We start from the raw sequence: 20,394 nt of genomic DNA, 5'->3' as shown, positions 1-20,394 counted from the left end.
TGTATCAACAAGCATAAAAATTCTCTCGATTTTTTTTTAATCTTAATTCTGAAAAACTTGTTGACCGGTTTACGGTTTTCAAATCTACAATCGTACCAAGTTTTTTTTTCGGCGGATCAAAGTATTCACAATGAATTGAGAAAATTCAGTAACATTTTTATTTTTTACCGATGCTCATGCATTTATTAATGTTTCCAGTTGTTTTTAGAATTATCAGCCTATCGCTATCTGTCTTGTTATTTCCAAATCTTTTTCTTCGGAATGATAATAGAAATGATTTATTCAATTAAACTGTAATTGAGAGAAATACTTTGCATAGATTCCTTCGATTTAATATATATATATATATATATTTTTTTTTACACTAAATATCTAATCTTCTCTGTGACTAAGCAGTTGAAGCCAATTTCCTTTACTTTTCTGTTTGATCTGGTTTTAAAATAACATTAAAATTCTGCCATTGATTTATTGAAAAAAAAAAACGTCAATGGAGAATTTTGTGCAATATTCTAAAATGTTGAATAAAATATTCTAAAGTAAAATCTCATTTAATCTGATTTAGGAATTTTAATCTTGAACTGCGCATTAAAACTTGTCCATAAAAAATTAGATTGTCATTTTCGATAAATAAAGATAAAATTAGATTTTCTTAAAATAAAACGAAACTATTGCATAAATCTTTTTACTTAAGTTTATCTTCACCACCGCAATTTTTACATTTCCACTAAATATTCTTTCAACATTTTTCTTTGAGATTTTTCTTTGAGATTTTTCCCTAATAAATATTTTACGGCAAATGAATGAACAAAATGGCTGTCATGTAACTCTTTAAGATTTTCAAACTTACGTTCAATGGCAAACACAAACTATAGTGTAGGCAGACTCTATATCATCGGATGCAGATAAGATTTTATTGATTATCTGAGTCTCTGCTGTTCGTTGGAATACAGACCCAAAAGAACTCGTTTAATTATAAAACAGAACAAATCCCAACTAGATATGTATACAACTAATACATATCCATGATTTTGTCTTTTGGATCATAAAATGCTCAAAGAAAGTTTGCGAGTATTAAAAAATCTCTCGTATAACATAAAAGACTCCTCTCATAAATGTTATAAATATTTATTTACACTTTTTATTAGATTATACATCTGTCAGCTGATTCTTGAGATGATTGACACTTGATTCTTGAGATGATATTGATGACTTGTGTTTGATTACAAGAAAGAGTTTTTTAAAAAATTCGCAAATTTTCTTATAAAATCGTCAAAAAAGCACTCAAATATAATTTTACGTGCGAATAACTTGCCATCTTTCGAATTGCTACACGAACAAAAAGACGATGCTACCCTAAAGCTGTTGTTGAAATTCTGTTTTTAACTAACGGGCATTACGGGCTAACGCAAAATAAAATTCGTTAATTCATTTTTGTTGAAACTATTCGGTTTCAAATTAAGGCTCCAATTTTGAAAAATGTACGGGAACGAACCGTCAGAGATATTGCGTTGCTCTTCTATATATTTGGAAGTTCCCTTTCCATCTGACCCTTCAGTTCCAGCCCTGAATATCACACATCGATAAACAAGGTATGCAATTTTGAACGCTTTAACCAATTACTCGGGCGTTATTGTAAAATAACCGTTTCGATTATCGTTATTCCAAAATACCTTTACTGTTATCCTTCAACTTGCAGATTCGTAAATCGTCTTCCAGACGTTTTATTATTTCGATTAATTCTTCTTTCTAAAATGAAAAAAGAAAAAAAAAAAATTTTTTTTTTAAATTAAAAGTTTTGTTTCATTTTTAAAAAAATTTTTTTTACACATTAACTTTTTTTGTTTCTGATGATCGACAAAGGAAAATTTATTTTTATTTCTGTAAATTATTTTTATTTCTGTAATTTATTTTTATTTCTGTAATTATTTTTATTTCTGTAAATTATTTTTATTTCTGTAAATTATTTTTATTTCTGTAATTATTTTTAAAGAATACCGATTTCGATGAGAGAAATTCGTTTTGATCTGCGAGCGGCGCACTTTTGCTCAACTGACATTCAGATAAGCTGGGAGAAGTTGAAGTCTGTGGAGAATCTTCGCCATCAGATAAAATGTTACTTCTTATTTTCGAATTCTTTTTATTGGTTACGTAAACTTCGACGGTGTCGATAATTTTTCTGTTGGTAACGTGACATAAAATAGCATTGTAGCTAACGGCAGTGTCCATAGAGTAATTGTCAGTATTCGAAAAAACCTCTTCATCGCTGTTATAATCGCTTGTTGTATCGTCCTTGGCCAACTGAACGACAGAACTTTTTCGAGTTATGCATTTAGAATTAAAATGAGCTGACCTGTCAGTTTTTTTTTCTTTACCAGTTGGGCAACTGTCTAAAGAAGCGCTTCTTCCAATGCAATGGAGGCGTGCATTTAAGTGTCGATTATACTTGGGTAAAACATAAACTGAATTCTGAGAGGATTTGTCCGGTTTAGAATAAGTGGAAGAGAATTGCCTAAAAAAAACGATAACATGCGTCATATGCAAAGCCATATAGCTATTTTTCAAACAACAATTACTACTCGCGTATACTTGTGTGACCATGGGTAAAGAAGATATTTTTGTTTTTTCGAATTCTGAGAGATGGGAAAAGAAGCGTTGAACAAAATAAACGAAACAAAAACGAAATCCCGGTGTCTTTTGCGATACAAAATATAGACATAAAATGCTTTTAAAGAGATTACCTTGAATTATCTTGCAGCGACTCAATCACTAAAAGAAAAAAGAGAGAAAAACTTTTGATAAAAATCAAAGTCGTGAAAATTTTTTGGATAAAGGAAGTTAAAGAAGCGAATAAAAATTCATAACACAAGATCGTGTACCGTCACTTCGGAAACTCAATTCTTGAAACTTATACTGTACTTGGTTGACTTCGTCCCAGCAAATAGATTTTGGTGTTGCTTGAATCATATTTAAGTTCCCATAAAAAAATTTATTTTTATAATTGTTATGTTTTTTGCTAAATGGGAATTTAAAAAGTAAAAAATATATATACTATGTTATATATATATAATATATATACTATGTCGGTTAAAGGCAGAGGAAGTGGCAAACAGAGTGTCACACATTGGTTCACTGAGTCAGAAAAAACTTGATACAAAAAGAATTTAAGATATTTTCTCGAAATTTATATATTAAAAGTGTAAACTTTGAAATAAATGTTAAACCTTATAATTAAATGTTTGTTAACTGTGATTGTACTTTTAACATAGTTTTAGTATTTCAATCTTTTAAACAAAGAAAAAAGTTGAGATAAAAATTGAGATAAAAATTGAGATAAAAATTGAGATAAAAATTGAGACAAAAATTGAGATAAAAATTGAGATAAAAATTGAGATAAAAATTGAGACAAAAATTGAGATAAAAATTGAGATAAAAATTGAGATAAAAATTGAGATAAAAATTGAGATAAAAATTGAGATAAAAATTCCTAAATACCCGCAGCTACCAACTTCTTACACCACAAAATGTTTAAAGAGGAATGAAAATGAGACGATCCCAAATTTCCACAAAAACACAAGGCAAGCCCCACTCCCCCAATTTTTCAAATTTCTTTTAAGTAAAGTTTCTTCTGTTTGTCGTTTTTATTCAAATACAAAATTTTCTATTTTATTTTCACAAAAATGTTACAGCAGAAAAATTGACGAAAGACTTCATTAAAAACAACAAGAATGCAAAACAAGACAAAATGAATGAAATGCTTTTAAAACTGAAATTGAAATTAAACTAGAGATATTTAAGCAAAAAAATATTTTTACCCTCAAACCCCACCTAGCTATGTATAAACTTGTCAATTAATTTAAATTTACAAAACTCAACACACTAAAACGCTTTTAAAACGTCATATCTGAACTTTATAATAGGTTTGAACAACATTAGACGTCATACCGTTGTAAGACGTCATAATTCTTTTTAATGTCGTAGTGAACGAAATGAACTGATTTTATTGAAATGAAAATTTAGGTTCTCGCAATAATATACGCTACCAACTCGCTAACCTTTTTTTTTACAACGAAACAGTTGTGCAATTTAACTAAACAGCTAAAAGTATTTAGCTTTCAATATTTTTCTTCGTTCCGGTCACAAAAAACTCTTTTTGAAAGCATCGCAAAAAAAAAATTCAAAAATTATTTGGTAAATTATTTTATTAACTCTTTTATCATTAATGCAGGATTGTGAAAGACAAAATAAAAGATAAAAATGATTTTGTAAACGTTTTCATTCTTTTAAAGTTATTACCAACCCATGATGGTAATAACTTTAAAAGAATGAGAACGTTGACGTAGAGATTTCGTTGAAAGCTAAAAATTTTCAGAATCTTTTCATTTCATTTAATTCAAGAGAAACTTGCATGAATCCAGTTTCACTGAATTCACACAAGTTTAATTCCACTTAACTGGATACTTTATACTGAAGTTTCCAACAAAGCCATTCCAACGTCAAGAACAGCATTTGAAAAGTTGCTCACTCAGCGCAAAATATAAAAAAATTATCGCGATAATTATTTAAAACAATCAAGATGATCTTCACAAGAGCTCCACGTTGATCAAGATGATCTTCACAAGAGCTCCACGTTGATCAAGATGATCTTCACAAGAGCTCCACGTTAACTGAAACACCAAAGTGAGATTTCACAGATCGAAATATAATTTCAAGTGTATCTTGATCGAAATGAACCGAAATGCGAAATGAATTAATTAATGACGTATTTAATCATCCAATCAACGATGTTTAACGGAGACGCTTAAGGTGCAGTCTTCACTTTGCACTTAGAAAATTATACATTTTGTAGACAGATTATTTATCGGATGTGCATTTTGGCAAACAGGGCAAATAAATTTAAACAAAACTTCTAAACATACGAAATGTTGTGTTTATATATTCGAAATATGTTTTAAGCAGAGACATTTCAAACCCCACAGCTATGTCTTTTAGGTAAATAGATAATTCGATAAAAATAGCATTGTCCACTGCAGCAACGTGCGCATCGTCGCTTTAGCTGACGTGCGTATCGCTGCTGTTTGGTTGGTTTTAAGAACGACTCTCTGACGAGATGATATTGCAAAATAACGTCAAGGAACTAAATCATTACTTTCCTAAGTACGAAACACAAAATTTGTGGATTAAATTTTTTTTTCAAAGAGATTAGTAAGTTTGAAAACAACGAACAAAACAGCTGTATGTTCAAATCTCATCAAACATAAAATAACAAACATTCCAATACGTTGTTTTACGTTGTGCTTTAGTTCTCGAGTAATGGCGGAATCTTCAAAAAACAAATTACCCTAATTATGAGAAATACGAATGAATTTCATCAAGCAAGCAAAGCGATAAATTATAGAGAAAAAGTATTTAGCTTCGACACATGAAAATAGTGCGACGTTGACACAGGGCTATTCATACAGTGGCATGGGGTGGCAGCATACTTTAAAGAATGTTTTTTTTTTTGCGTTTTTTTTTTTTGCGTTTTTTGCAAACGAGTCATTATTTACATCACCCTTGGGTATTGTAGTGAAACCAGTTTAATAATGTATGCTTCAACACGTTATTGAAGTTGTCTCACCATTATACCCAAGTAGCTCTTGCTCTATTAAGACATCTTATTTTTATGGCTTAACCGTGTTTAACGGAAGCCGTTCAAGACGCAAACGTTTCTAAGCATGTTACCGAACTAAGTCGTTATCTTTCTTCGAATTAAAGAAGTCATAAAATAAAAATTTTACGCTGTTGGTATCGCTCTTATTAATGTAATGGGATGAACCAAAGCTGTTGTTAGAATCAGTTGTTTTTAAAAAAAATTTTTTTTTACCATTTTAACATTTGAAAGGTTTCGTCAAATCAGCATTTTTTTTTAGCGATCAGTTTAAAATTTTCCGTTTGCTAAACAAAATTATCTGAACGACGCAGAAGTAATAAAAGACGGTTGCAATTCTTTTGCAATGTTGCCGAAATTTCAATACGAACTTTTTTCTCAAATAAAACTCGTGCTGGTAAATAACCATGTTTTCCTATTTATAGCACGCCAATTTCACAAAAAAAAATTCTCTTCTCAAGTCCATGTCAAAAATTTGCATAAACTTAATTTACAAGTTTCGGTTTAACAGCTGATTTAATAGCAGGACCGCAAGATGTTTACGGTTTTTTTTACAATTTTTACTTTGAGAAAAAGTGAAAAAAATTAAAAATAATAAAATGAAACCAAGTAAGTTGTTTACAAAGATTACAAAAGTTTAAAACTTAAAGTCTAACTTATCAAGCTTATTGCCTGAATGATGTTAAGGTTTGTTTGCCCTGATTACCCTAGATGCACTTCCGACCGTTAATCTGTCTGCTTAAACCTCAAGGCAAATAAGTAAACCCATTATTGCGTAATTGTGTGCCGCTGCAACACAAATCTGCGCATTTTGTGAAAACCTTTGCCTGATGTTGTGCACATAATCTTTACATAAGTTTCTATTATTGTATCAAAGATGAGCCATTCGGAAAGATTACTCGCTGCTGTCGTCGTTTTTATGGTAACAAACACTTAAGAAAACTTTTTTAGAAAAGAGGAAACATTTCGAACGATTCTTCTTTATTTTTTTGAGATGATCCTTCAGACTTCAAACGAATATGAAATCAATCATTCGCTTCTATCTTTGTTCATAAATAAAATAATTTAACTTCACAGATACTTTAATTCTAACCTTCAAAATTTCGACTCAGACGAAAGTTTTGGAAACATTTTTCATTTTAAAGGATTAATGAAGATAAAAAAAAAATAATAATAAGACAGAGTTAAACCGAAAAAACTCCAAAATCATAGCAAATCAAAAAACTTGTAAATGTTCCAAGGATTACTTTTTTTCACAGCTTGATGGCCAACTTTTTTTCCTGTCGGCTAAACCTTTTCTTGTTTGTTAAAGCATCTCGTTTTCACAAACCTCGCTTTCACAAACTTCATTTGCTTGACCTCAGAGTGCTATTTCTTCAAATCAATGAGGTTCATACCAAATGCCGTCAATGAGGTTCATACCAAATGGTTAAATTACCGTTAAAGAAACCTCAGTTTTTACTACCTATGTTTAATCTCTTGCAAAGTTTTCTAAGATTATTTAATAAAAAATAATATTTATACCATTAATTATAATAATAATAATAATAATGATAAAGATAATAATAATTAAAAGCTGTAAACAGCTGCGAAAGTTTATAAGTAATAAAAGAACAAGACTTACGCTACTAATTCTCGCTGTCACGAACTCTTTTATTCGGAATCTACATTGTCCAGCATATATTTTGACTAAGCCTTAAGTTTGAGAAAGCTCCGGCTATTTACTTCAATAGTAAAAAATGAACACGGTTTTGATGCAGTATAAAATATTTCAAAATATTTCTATCCTGTGAAAATAACTTTTCTAAAGTAAAAAAGATTCTTAAAATATTCGCGAAGAAAAAACCTTTTATAAATTGGATTTCACTGCAAGAATTTAGCAAAATATCTTTTGTACCTCAGGGATGCTGATGTATTTAATTCTTTTTTTGAAGGATAAAGATTTTTTTTAAATATTTTTCTATTTTCCTACTCCAACGTATAATTTGATTAAAAGAATAAACCCCCTGATCTGAATTATTCATGGAGATACCTTTATATTTCTAAAGATTTAGCACGCATGCCGTGAAATATGCTCGCGTTTATTTACTATAATACAACAAATGGGATTTCCAATTATTTTTTGAGGTTGTTGTTTCTTGTGTTAAGTTGTCATGACAACTATTTCAGGATTAATTAAATTTCATCTTTTATATTTTTTATTTTTTTACATTTTTTTTGCATTTCCTTAGTTTGCCTTTATTATAAATCTTTAACCCGTATCACTATCTGAATTAACCAACCTTCAACTTGGAACTCAATCCGCTCGTAAAATTTCAGTCAGTAATTTTATCTAAATATATCGTCAACTATACATGCTATTTTTAAAATAAATCTTCTATTAATTTGAAGTTCTACAGATTCTACAGATCTGTGGTTCTGCAGATTGTAAAACGCAAAGACTCATTTTTTGATGTCATCGCTGAAAGGATTCACTTTCCAAAGTGTCTCACTCAAACATTTTGCAGTTGCTTAATAAGAAAAAATACAAACTAGCATTCAAATAAAAAGCCAAACCTGATTTTGATATTTTCTTGTCAGCAATAAAATTAAGATTAGATAAATAAATGGTAGCATTATGGAAAAAATATACTTGTAATAAAATATTCGCTTGCATCGAACTGCTCTTACACAATGCGCTTCGCTTCACTAAGTTAATTATTCACAAATATATGTGAGAGAATTCATTTCTCTTCCGATACAAATAATACGAAGCTTCTTTTTTCAAATAATTTTGACATCAATTATGCATGAATGTTAAAAATAAAAAATGGAGAGAAAAGGTGAAAAAAACACACACAAAAACAAAAAAAAAACAACTCGATTGTTCCCTTTAAGAGTTTGAAAGATTTTACCGTTTATAAGTAAAGTCTGCGAAAAAAGCACCTTATGTATTAGTACACCAAAAGTCAAAGTATAAGAAACTTGGTCAATCAAGTATAAGAAACTTGGTCAATCAAGTGTAAGAAGCCTATTTAACCAAAATGACTTCATATTTGATTTAAAGTTTTATTACTTCGTTAATAAAATAAAACAAAAAACAAAAAACGATGGAAGTCAAAAGGTTAATGAAAACCAGAGAAATGGAAAAGAAATTTTAATCTCCTCTCGCTTTCCCAGCTTTCCTTATTTTTAAGGTTTGCTATTAATACGCTAGCTTAACTTGTTTTTCTTTGAGAAAAAAACCGAATTCTTTCTATTCTATATTTAATACATGCAAAAACTCACATATAAAAAAAGGTCACTATTTCTATTGTGAACATTTATATTGTGTATCTATTGCGTTGTAATTTCTCACAGCTATGACATAAACGTATGAATTTCTTTGTATTTCTTGATTTTTTTCCGTCTAAAGCTTCTCACTAAAGTATTGTTTATTGCTTTTAGGATGTTTTGTTTTCAATCTCATGAACTTGATTATATATAACAAAATGATTTTTCTGTTGAACATAATTTAAGATTTGTTGTTGTTGTTCTTTTTTCATATTATGTTATATATTATACTTATTTTATATTATATTATATATTGCATTTTACCCAGATATAATCTGAAATGGCATTCACGTCATCAGCTGCCTTTCAAAACGTGTAGTAAATTGTTTACACAAGGTAACTAATAGCCCTTACCTTGTGTAAACAGTTTACTACACGTTTTAATTTCACTATTTTTGCAAAAAGCGTTCTGGCGGTGTTTTAGTTGTAGGAATTTCCAGTTGAAAGAAATTTTTGAAAAACTATTTTACAACTGGACTACATCAAATCGGTGATTTGATGCTGTGGTTAATTGAACTATGTCCTTAAAACAAGGCCATAACTCTGTACAGCTAAAATTACATTGAATAAAGCTAATTTTTAAAACTACTTCGACATTAAACAATTATCTGATACATTTCAAAGAAAAAAAGTGTGTAAAATGTTTTAGAAAAAGAATTTGTATTTGATAAAACATGAGCTGACAATCAAAGGTAACAGGTAAGCTTGCCAAATACTCCTATAAAAAAAAATATGGTGGTGCATTTAGCGAGCTATAAATAAGACTTCGTTTTCTAATTAAACGGATGTTTTAAGACACCAACAACCTCTAGGTAAAAAAAAAATCTCTTATGCAAATCAATTTTTTACGTTAGCTTGGCTTTAACAGACCTCATTCCCTGTGTTATTTCTCCAAAATATTAAAAAGAGAAATCTTATCTCGTCACATCATGACAGCTCACAAATAAAACGAGAATATGAAATCAATTATCACAGTGATATTTACAAACGCAACTTACGTAGACGTTTTTAAAGTTTGCCGTTGGTTCGTTAAAAAATCCACAAACACGTTTTCTCATTTAAGTTTACGGGTCAGTAGTTTAAAATGCGAATAATTTACAGCAATCTGTTTGCTTCAGATAAAAGCAGGCGGGTATGCTATACAATGTTTTCACTTATCTTAAGGATAGTTGGTAATTAAAGAGGTGGTGTCAAGATATACTTTTTTTAACTTTCACAGAATTTAATAAATTACAAAAAGATGAATAAACGATAAATATTTAAAAAAAAGTAAGAACTTTGCACGTGAACTTATCTAGAGTCTGTTACACATTGAGCAATTTTTCAAAAATTGCAAACAAAAAATGATTTCTTAAGTTGCTGTGCAACAAAATAAAAGTAAAAAAAACCCGAAATATTGGCCCGAAATTACTCAATATATGCAGTAACTGTGCTCCGTTATCGTGTCGATAAAATTTTTTTATATTTTGTTATCGGTCGATAAAATTCTTTGCATTTTTGTTAAAGATTTTGCCTTTGATAAAGTTTAATACCAGCCTTAGCTAAAATATTGTTTATATTGTGCCACAATTTAAATATAAAACCACCTACATGTGCAAAAACATGTCACCGAGTCATAGGTTGTGATACCCGGTAATTGAAAATGTTTACATCTTTTCATTATGTTTTTAATATACAGTTTCTATATGTTTTTAATGCACATTTTCTATATATTTTTAATACACATTTTCTACATGTTTTTAATAAACATTTTCTACATGTTTTTAATGTACATTTTCTATATGTTTTTAATGTAATTTTCTGTGTTTTTAATGTAATTTTCTACATGTTTTTAATGTACATTTTCTATATGTTTTTAATGTAATTTTCTATATGTTTTTAATGTACATTTTCTCTATGTTTTTTATGTAGTTTTTTATATATTTTAAATATAGATGCTTAAAATAAAAAATAAATCTTTGAAAGCAAGAAAAATTTTCAAAAAAAAACACTGTGATTTTCAAGGTTTATTTATAATACAGAGATATTTCTTTCAATGCTGACTTTGTAACACCTAAAGAGTTTCGGATTATAAACATTTTTCGGTTAATTAAAATAATGATACCAGATGATCTTCAACTAGTTAATGTCGACTAAAGAAAATGGGATTTATCCTAATCTCATTTGCTTATCTTTCTCGTTGATGAAATTCTTTTTCATTTCTCCTTCTCGATTCATATAGACGATTGCCCCTACCTCATATTTTCTACATTACGCGCATTTTTTCAAGCTCACTTAAAGAATATCTGAATGTCTTTCCTAAAGTGTAAAGTATGTTTATATTTCTTTTTCAAAATTTCATTTTTCTTCAAATGCATCTAAACTTTAGAGATTAACTTGGCATCGATTGCGTCACAATGAACACTTCGAAAGTATAACTTCACAATGTTTTTCGTTTTTTCTTTAAACAGAAAACAAAAGGCTTTTAAATCGGAAAACGCATTTAACTCACCAATTGTTTAATAAATAAACAGAATGTTACATGCTTTTAAGGATTTGATAAGATCATGTAATCATCTGGTCATTTAAGGATTGCGCAAGAATTGCGTTAGGATTTAAAGATTGGGCAAGATTGTGTTTATTAATCAGTGATGGAGCAAAAACGATAGTCAAACTTTAAATTATTTAATTAAATTATTAAACTGTAAAAGAAGTGAATATCATGAAGATGTAAAATAAAAATGTGTATCATTTTTAATGAGCGATTCGTTCAACAAATTTACATAATTTTAATCAATTAAACGTTTAGAAGATTTTTACGATTTTAAAAGATCTGTTCAACGAATTTAATAATATTACAGTTCAAGATACCACAATCGAGAGTGAAAAAGTTTAAGAAGGGCCAGTTTATTTATGCCAGTATTTTAATAATAACATTAATAATAATAATAATAATAATAATAATAATAATAATAATAATAATAATAATAATAATAATAATAATAATAATAATAATAATAATAATAATAATAATAATAATAATAATAATAATAATAATAATAATAATAATAATAATAATAATAATAATAATAATAATAATAATAATAATAATAATAATAATAATAATAATAATAATAATAATAACAATAATAATAATAATAATAATAATAATAATAATAATAATAATAATAATAATAATAACAATACTAATAATAATAATGATAATAATAATAACAATAATAACAATAGTAACAATAATAATACACTATAACATTATTACTAAAAATGCGTCTTTTTTTTTATTTATGATAATATTTGCTAAACTTTTATTTATTCCTTAAGCGACATCTTTTCGAATCATTGCTCCCAGAATTAAAAAATTAAATAATGAGTTCTTTGTTTAAATTTTCCTCGGATACTGTATCATAAAAAGTTTATCTGGTTCATCATACTACACTTTACTTTCTGAATCAATATTCATTACCGCAAGTGAATCTTTCAACAATTATTGATGATACCATTCAAGTGCATAATCAGCTCTCAATCAAAAAGCTGCACTCATAACCTAGCGCATAAACAAAAAACTGAACTCCTATTCTGCTGATGTGACCAAGAACATCCAAGCTTTTTAGCAGTTTTAACATGCTAAGGTATTTTTTTCGATCGCTTTCTTATATCGCTGATGCCAAAGTTTTAAGTTCAATGAATTTGTAATTGCACAAAAGATTTGGCTGAATTTTCTCTGCTTGTTTACATATTGTGCTGAATTCTTCATCAATAGTATTTCCAATCAATTCAAGAACATTTATACCGCTTCGAACTTTTCAACAGGCTGCTACAACATCTATTGATTGACCAGCTTTTTACTTTTAGAAACTAAAGAATGCAGTAACAGGTGTAAAGTAATCAATCCAATTAAAAACTCGAACTTTGTCAAAGTATTTATTTATTTTTTATTAGAAGTTGATTCTAACTTAGAATGTTAATTCATAAACATCAGTGAGCAAAATATAGAAAGAATTTAATTATGGATATGTGTGGTCAATCATTTCCAAGGCTTCGAAAATGAATGGGATGGTGTGGTAAAAATATTTATGCAATACCTCTTTCAGACCAACGCGTTTTACACTTATACCAATTCTTTTCGCTAAAGCATTTGAGGCTATGGTATTTTGCAATTTACTAACGATCAATTTAGATTTTGTAAACGATGCGTAACATATGCACTCCGGTCCTACTTTTCACTTTTCTTTTAAAATTAAGAAGCTGTTTTGGTTTATATAATGCGTACCTTTTGAAAATATTTCGAGGATATGAAGCACTTACTGACGAACAAGCAAACCTATTTTTTCTCTTTTAATTGCGATATTTTTTGAAGGATCTGAAAAAATGGAAATCAATCGTTAAATCCATAACACCTAGGAATATACATTTTGTGTACGTAAACATTTTTTTCATAAACCAGAAATGTAAATTTTTTAATCATGAAATTACAATAGCTTACTTTCCATACATTCCTTTTTCGAAAAGAACTCCAGTTGAAATATCAGGTTGAGTTACATTGTGTAGAAAATTCAAAAATTTTTGCTTTAGGACTGTGAAACAAATAGCAAAACTTTTCTTATTAGAAAAAACTTCAGTAGAGTGCTCAAAATTAGACCCGATCCTGGATAAAACAGGAACATGTTATGGCAAATAGAACACGTTATAACAAATAGAACATGTTATGGCAAATAGAACACGTTATGGCAAATAGAACATGTTATGGCAAATAGAACATGTTATGGCAAATATTGTGGAAAAACGATTACTTACCGAAAATATCCTGGTCAATGATTTGCAACGTTTTTTTTCAAAATTTTCATTCTTTTTATACTCCTTTCGTTTAACAAATTTTAACCTTTAAAAACAAGAAATAATTTGATAATGATAAAGTTATATAAAAATAGTAATGATAAATAAAAATAATGATAACGATTAAGATTTATATAAAATTAATAGTAATAATAAATAAAAATGATAATTATGATAAAGATAAACATTTTAGTGATCGAGATAATGATAATCAGAAAGTTTACCAAAGCTAAAGTGATTCAGATAAACGCTATTCGAAAAGAAAAATAAATAAGTTTAACCACGGATGTAAAGAGATGGACGTACAACTCATTGTTTTACATCAAAGAGGCCGCAGAAATCAGCGAGCCATAAGAGTTTCCGACAAACTTTAAATTTTCACTCGTCAACAAAAAAAATCTATTAAAATGGCTGCCCACAGTTTTAAAACAGAAACTCTGATCACGTGGTGTTAGTTTAAACTTTTTAAGCATTTGTTTAATAAGACTGTTCAGGATAAAGTAACTATTTCACACACTGATAAATTACTAAACTAATTACACCAAGCAGGCACGGATCCAGGAATTTGTAACTGTGTGGCCAAATTTTATTTTCACGGTTGAAAATTCGATAAAAAATCGATGTTTTAATATTTTTAAGATCCGTTGTGGCCATGGCAGGAATCTCAATAGCGAAAATCCGTAAATTACGGCAGACAAATTAAAACTTTTAGGGATCTTCTATAAGTCTGTCAATGATAAAATAGAACTGTAAGGATGTAAGGACTTAACAACGACTAAAAAAAGTATAGCGAAATATAAAAAAGTTTAAATAAATTTTTTTGTCAAGATCTAGTTTTATTCAATTCCTTGGTCCTTCATTCACCAGCCTTAATTTTGTGTATTTTTTTATTTTCTTTTCCGATATGTCGCCATTTTTTGCTTCGACTACTCTATATACTCCATAGTATATATTCCACTATGCATTATTTTTTAGTAGGTGTATTTTCTAATGGGCTTTTTTATAATTCATTTGATAAAGCAAAATCTTTTAAAATGTTGTTAAACTTATAATTATCTTGCAAAAGGCAGCCAGATATTTCATGTTTTCGCTTTTCATATTTCATATATTATTTCATTTGTCATAAATAGCCTATTTGTTTTCGTCAAATAAAACTTAGTTTATATATAGCTGATAAATCATGTTATGTTAATTTAAATATTTAGTTATTCTTGCGGTTTGTTATTTATCCTTAACTGCATATATTTCTGTTGTTAAACATAAAAATAGAAAATTTTATAATATTCATAAACTGGAAGTCTACACCTATATAGTAGATGGAGTAGTTCCTTGGACATTAAACAATTGTGCTTTAGGTAGCTAAAAACTAGTTGATATTTTGTATTATTTATTATATCTCTAGCTATACATGTACTAAAGAAGTAGAGTAAATGATCTCAATTTCTATATTACCATCAGCGTAATTTCTTAAAATATTAAGAATGTCTAGCTATATAAAATTTAGCTTAAAACTTGGTTCTATTGGTGTTATCTGGAATAACCACTGATCTCTATAATAACTGGATAGCGCATCTCTAATATCAAAATTCACGCCAAAATCGCCATATTGGAAAACCCCAGAACAATAAAATCTGATATGTGTGATAAAGCGATAAAGCGATAAGCCGAAAAACAGAACTTAAAGCTTACGGGATTAAAATTTTTGGGGCTTTCCAATATGGCGATTTTGGCGTCAAAAAATAAGAAGTTTTGCTCGGAGTTACGCTATCCAGTTATTATAGAGATCAGTGGGAATAACTAAAAGGAAGTTGATGTGACTGGTTAGGCGAGACCAAAAATTTTCGACGAATCCAACAGACTTAAATATAATTTAATTTCTATTGTTTAAAACAAAAGATTTGTAACAATGATTTGTAATAAAACAAAAGATTTGCAACGAGCATGGTTCGCAAAAAAAAAACGATGTCGTTGTACGTCCATCTCTTATACGTCCATGATTTAACTCATTCGAACAGGTAAAAAGTTGAGAGCAATTAAAAAAGACAAAAGAAACTTATTTGGGTAAACCGCGTGAATCTCTCATAGCAACGTTGTGGTATTAAAACACCTACCCATTGCGCATTTTTTTATGCTTCTTTTTCATTTGTGTTAATTAACGGCTTATTCAACATGAATCACATCCAATGATGTAAATTAACTAGATATCTAACTGGCGCTTCCGCAGTGAAGCAAATTTTTTGCCAGCCAGGTTTGTTTTGCCAGCCTGAAATGACGCAGTGATATGTTAAAGCAAAACAAATTATTGAATTAGTGTCAGTTTAAATAAAACGGCTACCGGTTCTAAAAACTTAAAAACTTCACTTTTTCTTACGGAATTTTTTGTGAAGTTAGACCACTGATTGTAATTTCGGAAAGTTCTAGAACATTTGATGACGTTAGGGATTTAATAGCTTTAATAGATTTACCAATAAGAATTGTAAATATGTGTTTGTGGTGATTTATGACGGTTTGTGGAAGGATATTTTGGGAAAAGCATGGGGTATATATAAAGGAGAAAATTTGTAAAAAGGGAGAGTTAGTTAGAAGAGAAAATTATTGCTATTTAGTGACTTGTTGATTGCGAGAAAAAACTACAAGCTAACCGGGCCATGGAACCAAGTATGAGATTGTTTGATATGTTTGAAACGTATGATGGCACTTCGGATGCTGCTGTTTGGATTCAACGAACAAAAGTGATTGCTGAAATTCAGAACTTAAAGCTTGAACTACTTTTTCCGATTCTTCTCAGAGAAGCTGCTTATGCAGTGTACGATGCTTTAACCGCGGAAGTCAAAAAAGATGTAGTGGAAGTCGAGCGTGTGTTATTAGCGGCGTTTTCTATAGATGCCTACACTGCATATGAACTATTCACAAAACAAAAATTATGTGACGAAGAAAAAGTTGACGTGTTTTTAGCTGATTTAAGACGATTAGCCTATCTAGCTAAATTATCAGAGGAGTCTGTGCGTTTGGCGTTTGTTGTGGGTTTGCCAGAAGTCTTATCATCAAGATTTCGAGCCGTAATGGACCCGATTGATAAAATGTTACCCAGAGTGAGAGCTGCTATGAACTGTTCAAATGTGATTGACAGTGATGCTGTTGGCGCTGTGTCTAGACGCCATGCTACAAAAACTGCGTTAGTGTGTTACAACTGTAAAGGTTTGAATCACATTGCAAAGAACTGTTCGCTTGCGAAGAGCTTGTCTCCGAAGACTGTTAGATGTTTTAAATGTGGTGAGGAAGGACACATTGCATCGAAATGCTGGAAGGTGCAGGGAAACGATTGCAGGAGCGAGGTATCTGCGCTACCTCGCTCCTGAACATCGGTGGAATGAGCGCATTATCTGTTATTCGTTTGAAAGTTAACGGTATGGTTGCGACAGCGTTAGTAGACACAGGGTGTTCGAAGACAATTTTGAATAAAAAATTCCTGCCCAGAAGTCAATGTAGGTACTCAAACTCTCAAAAGGTAGTAACGTTTGAAGGAAAGGTTCATCAGTGCACTGGGTCAGCGGTCGTGATTCTTGAGGTTGATGGCATTAAAGCACGTGATCAGGTTATTTTAGTGGATTTCCAACCGTTTGGAGTCGATATGATGCTTGGAATGAGTTCCATTAAGTTACTAGGAGGAGTATCCATCTCTCCTTTGGGAAAAGCGAAGTTCGGATTAAGTTACTGTGGAGCAACGGCTTTGAACAAGAACAAAGTCAAGAAAATCGAAATAAAAAAGAAAGATCATGAAGCAGTTTTTAATGGTGCTGAATGGAGAGTCAAATGGAAATGGAGAGATGGAGAAGGCCCCAACCGATTGTATAATAAAGTGGCACAGTACGGAATTCCACAATACGCTAGAGCAGACTATGAAAACGAACTACAGGAATGGATTGATCGGAAATGGCTGTTAGAGTACAACGAAAATGAATTGGGGCCGCCCAAAGGGCAGATTCCGTTAATGGCTGTCATTCAGAGAAACAAAGACAACAAAATCCGACCTGTTCTAGACTGGAGAGAAGCTAACGATTTAATTGAGGCATACACGAGAGATGCAGATGTGTGTGTCGAAAAGCTTAGAGAATGGAGAAGGATGGGTAACAAACCAGCAATCATCGATTTACGCAAGGCTTATCTTCAACTAAAAACTGATAAATCTCTTTGGCCGTTCCAAACAGTGGTGTTTCGAAATAAAAGGTATTGCTTGACACGACTTGGTTTCGGATTGAATGTTGCGCCAATGATCATGAAATCCGTTGTGAGTGCCGTCATTGATCAAGACGAATTAGTGAACAGGGGAACGTCCGCTTATGTAGACGACATTTTCGTAGACGAAAGTGTGGTGAGTCTTGATTATGTCAAGAGGCATTTTTTGAAATATGGTTTAGAGAGTAAAGATGGTGAGCAGATTGATGATAATGGAGTTCGTGTGTTAGGATTGTGTGTGCGCAAGGTTGGTAACAAACTGATGTGGTCCAGAGGGAATCGAGTTGATGCTATCTCGCAAAAGTTAACCAGGAGAGTTGTGTTTTCAATCTGTGGACAGTTGGTAGGACATTTACCCGTGTGTGGTTGGTTGCGAGTGATTTGTAGTCTCAGTTCTTTAGCGATTGGTGCTCTTATTCAAGTTGGGGAGACTACTGTGGAGGATGCAACATGGCTGCGAAAAGAAACGTCTGATGTTCATATAAACATGGCAGAACTAGACGCTGTGATACGGGGAATGAATATGGCTCTGATGTGGAAGCTGAAGAAAGTGACTGTTTTTACCGATTCCGTGACTGTGTACCACTGGGTTTCTGACGCCCTTACGGGAAAATCAAGGTTGAGATCAAAAGCGACGGGGGAAATGCTGATTCGAAGAAGACTGAGCGTGTTGCAACAACTAATTGAAGAATACGATGTTAGCGTCGAGGTGAAACTCATTCCTTCTAAAGATAATTTGGCCGACGCATTAACTAGAGTTCGCAGCAGATGGCTCAACAAACTGACTGTGCCAGAGTGTCGGAATAGTTGCATGGGAGTCGCAGCTACGAAGGCTGAAGCTATTTCCAATATACACAAAAGAACTGGACATTTTGGAGTGAATCGAACGTTAAATTTTGTTCGTAAAACAATTCCGACTGCTACTGAAAACGATGTTCGAAGTGTGATAAAAAATTGCGAACCATGTCAGTCAATAGATCCAGCGCCAATACGGTGGGAAAAAGGAAAATTGGATGTTAAAGGAAACTGGGAGAGATTGGCCATGGATATCACGCATTATGGCACTGACAAGTTTTTGAGTCTAATTGATTGTGGACCTTCAAAATACGCGTTGTGGCGACAATTATCGAGCTCATACGGAAGTGTTGCCATAGTCCGAATACTCCGTCTTGTTTTTTGTGAACGTGGAGCACCGTCTGAGATATTAACTGACAATGAGCCAACATTTAAGACTAAAGAGATAAGGAGTTTCCTTGGTAGTTGGGGAGTGCAAATTAGATATAGAGCCGCTTATTATCCTGAAGGAAATGGAATTGTGGAAAGAAACCACCGTACGATCAAGAGAATAGCAGAACGATCAAAAATGTCGATACCGGAAGCACTATATTGGTACAATGTCTCAGCCGACAAAAGTGGTGCAAGCCCGATGGGCAAAATATACAGCTACCCCATTGGTGTGAAAGGATTGAAAAAAGAGAATCTTCCTGCACGAAATGTCCTGAACGAGAGATTTCGAATTGGCGATAAAGTCTGGCTGAAACCACCAAATGCGAGGTGCCATACAAAGTGGCAACCAGCTACGGTAACTCGGAATGCGTTAAACCAAACCGTAGAAGTGAACGGCATTCCGCGTCATGTGAAACATGTTAGACCTCGAACTGATACTCAGCCCTACATTATCCCTGATGAGGAAGTAGAGATGAATGTTGAAACTGATCAAGTGGACGCTGAAAACTAAGGAGATCCAATTAAAGATGTATTAGAGACGAACGAGGAAAATATCGACGCTGAAGATAGACCCCAAGAAATCGACATGCTTTTGCGACGGAGTGGTCGGGAACGGCGCATGCCTTCGAAATACCTTGATTACTATTTGGATGATCCGTAAGGATCAAGGAGGAGTGTAATTTCGGAAAGTTCTAGAACATTTGATGACGTTAGGGATTTAATAGCTTTAATAGATTTACCAATAAGAATTGTAAATATGTGTTTGTGGTGATTTATGACGGTTTGTGGAAGGATATTTTGGGAAAAGCATGGGGTATATATAAAGGAGAAAATTTGTAAAAAGGGAGAGTTAGTTAGAAGAGAAAATTATTGCTATTTAGTGACTTGTTGATTGCGAGAAAAAAGTACACTGATCTCTATAATAACTGGATAGCGCATCTCTAATATCAAATTTGACGCCAAAATCGCCATATTGGAAAGCCCCAGAGCACTGAAATCTGATATGTGTATTTAAAGCATTAAGCCGAAAAACAGAACTTAAAGCTTACGGGATTTAAATTTTTGGGGCTTTCCAATATGGCGATTTTGGCGTCAAAAAATTAAAAGTTTTGCTCGGAGTTGCGCTATCCAGTTCATTA

The 20,394-nt window shown here is 31.3% G+C and overlaps 2 protein-coding genes and 2 long non-coding RNA genes across 4 annotated transcripts; 1 reads left to right on the top strand and 3 right to left on the bottom strand.

Annotated features, from left to right (window-relative positions):
* Nucleotides 1-1,061: 1,061 nt before the first annotated feature.
* LOC145181476 (uncharacterized) lies at nucleotides 1,062-3,051 on the bottom strand. The gene is made up of 4 exons (XM_090100805.1): nucleotides 2,877-3,051; nucleotides 2,739-2,766; nucleotides 1,996-2,509; nucleotides 1,062-1,746 (listed from the first exon to the last, which is right to left on the bottom strand). Exons 1-4 carry the CDS (start codon nucleotides 2,962-2,964, stop codon nucleotides 1,657-1,659), a joined length of 720 nt encoding a protein of 239 aa, XP_089956931.1. The 5' UTR covers nucleotides 2,965-3,051; the 3' UTR covers nucleotides 1,062-1,656.
* Nucleotides 3,052-5,491: 2,440 nt separating this feature from the next.
* On the bottom strand, nucleotides 5,492-7,646 carry LOC149883404 (uncharacterized). Its single transcript, XR_016456514.1, has 3 exons — nucleotides 7,545-7,646; nucleotides 7,272-7,451; nucleotides 5,492-7,138 (listed from the first exon to the last, which is right to left on the bottom strand). It is a non-coding gene; the product is annotated as an uncharacterized LOC149883404 (long non-coding RNA).
* A 4,585-nt stretch (nucleotides 7,647-12,231) lies between these two features.
* LOC149883403 (uncharacterized) lies at nucleotides 12,232-13,860 on the bottom strand. Its single transcript, XR_016456502.1, has 3 exons — nucleotides 13,754-13,860; nucleotides 13,443-13,604; nucleotides 12,232-13,319 (listed from the first exon to the last, which is right to left on the bottom strand). It is a non-coding gene; the product is annotated as an uncharacterized LOC149883403 (long non-coding RNA).
* A 3,071-nt stretch (nucleotides 13,861-16,931) lies between these two features.
* On the top strand, nucleotides 16,932-20,148 carry LOC149883402 (uncharacterized). Its single transcript, XM_090065681.1, has one exon. The coding sequence runs from the start codon at nucleotides 17,091-17,093 to the stop codon at nucleotides 19,764-19,766; it is 2,676 nt and encodes an 891-aa protein (XP_089921807.1). The 5' UTR covers nucleotides 16,932-17,090; the 3' UTR covers nucleotides 19,767-20,148.
* Nucleotides 20,149-20,394: the final 246 nt, after the last annotated feature.

The sequence above is a fragment of the Hydra viridissima genome, unplaced genomic scaffold, assembly GCF_058129835.1.
Source record: "Hydra viridissima isolate aposymbiotic clone 2 unplaced genomic scaffold, HvirCarnegie_v1 scaffold_10, whole genome shotgun sequence".
In the NCBI taxonomy this organism is placed as follows: Eukaryota; Metazoa; Cnidaria; class Hydrozoa; order Anthoathecata; family Hydridae; genus Hydra; species Hydra viridissima.
This window is presented reverse-complemented; position numbering and strand designations above follow the sequence as displayed.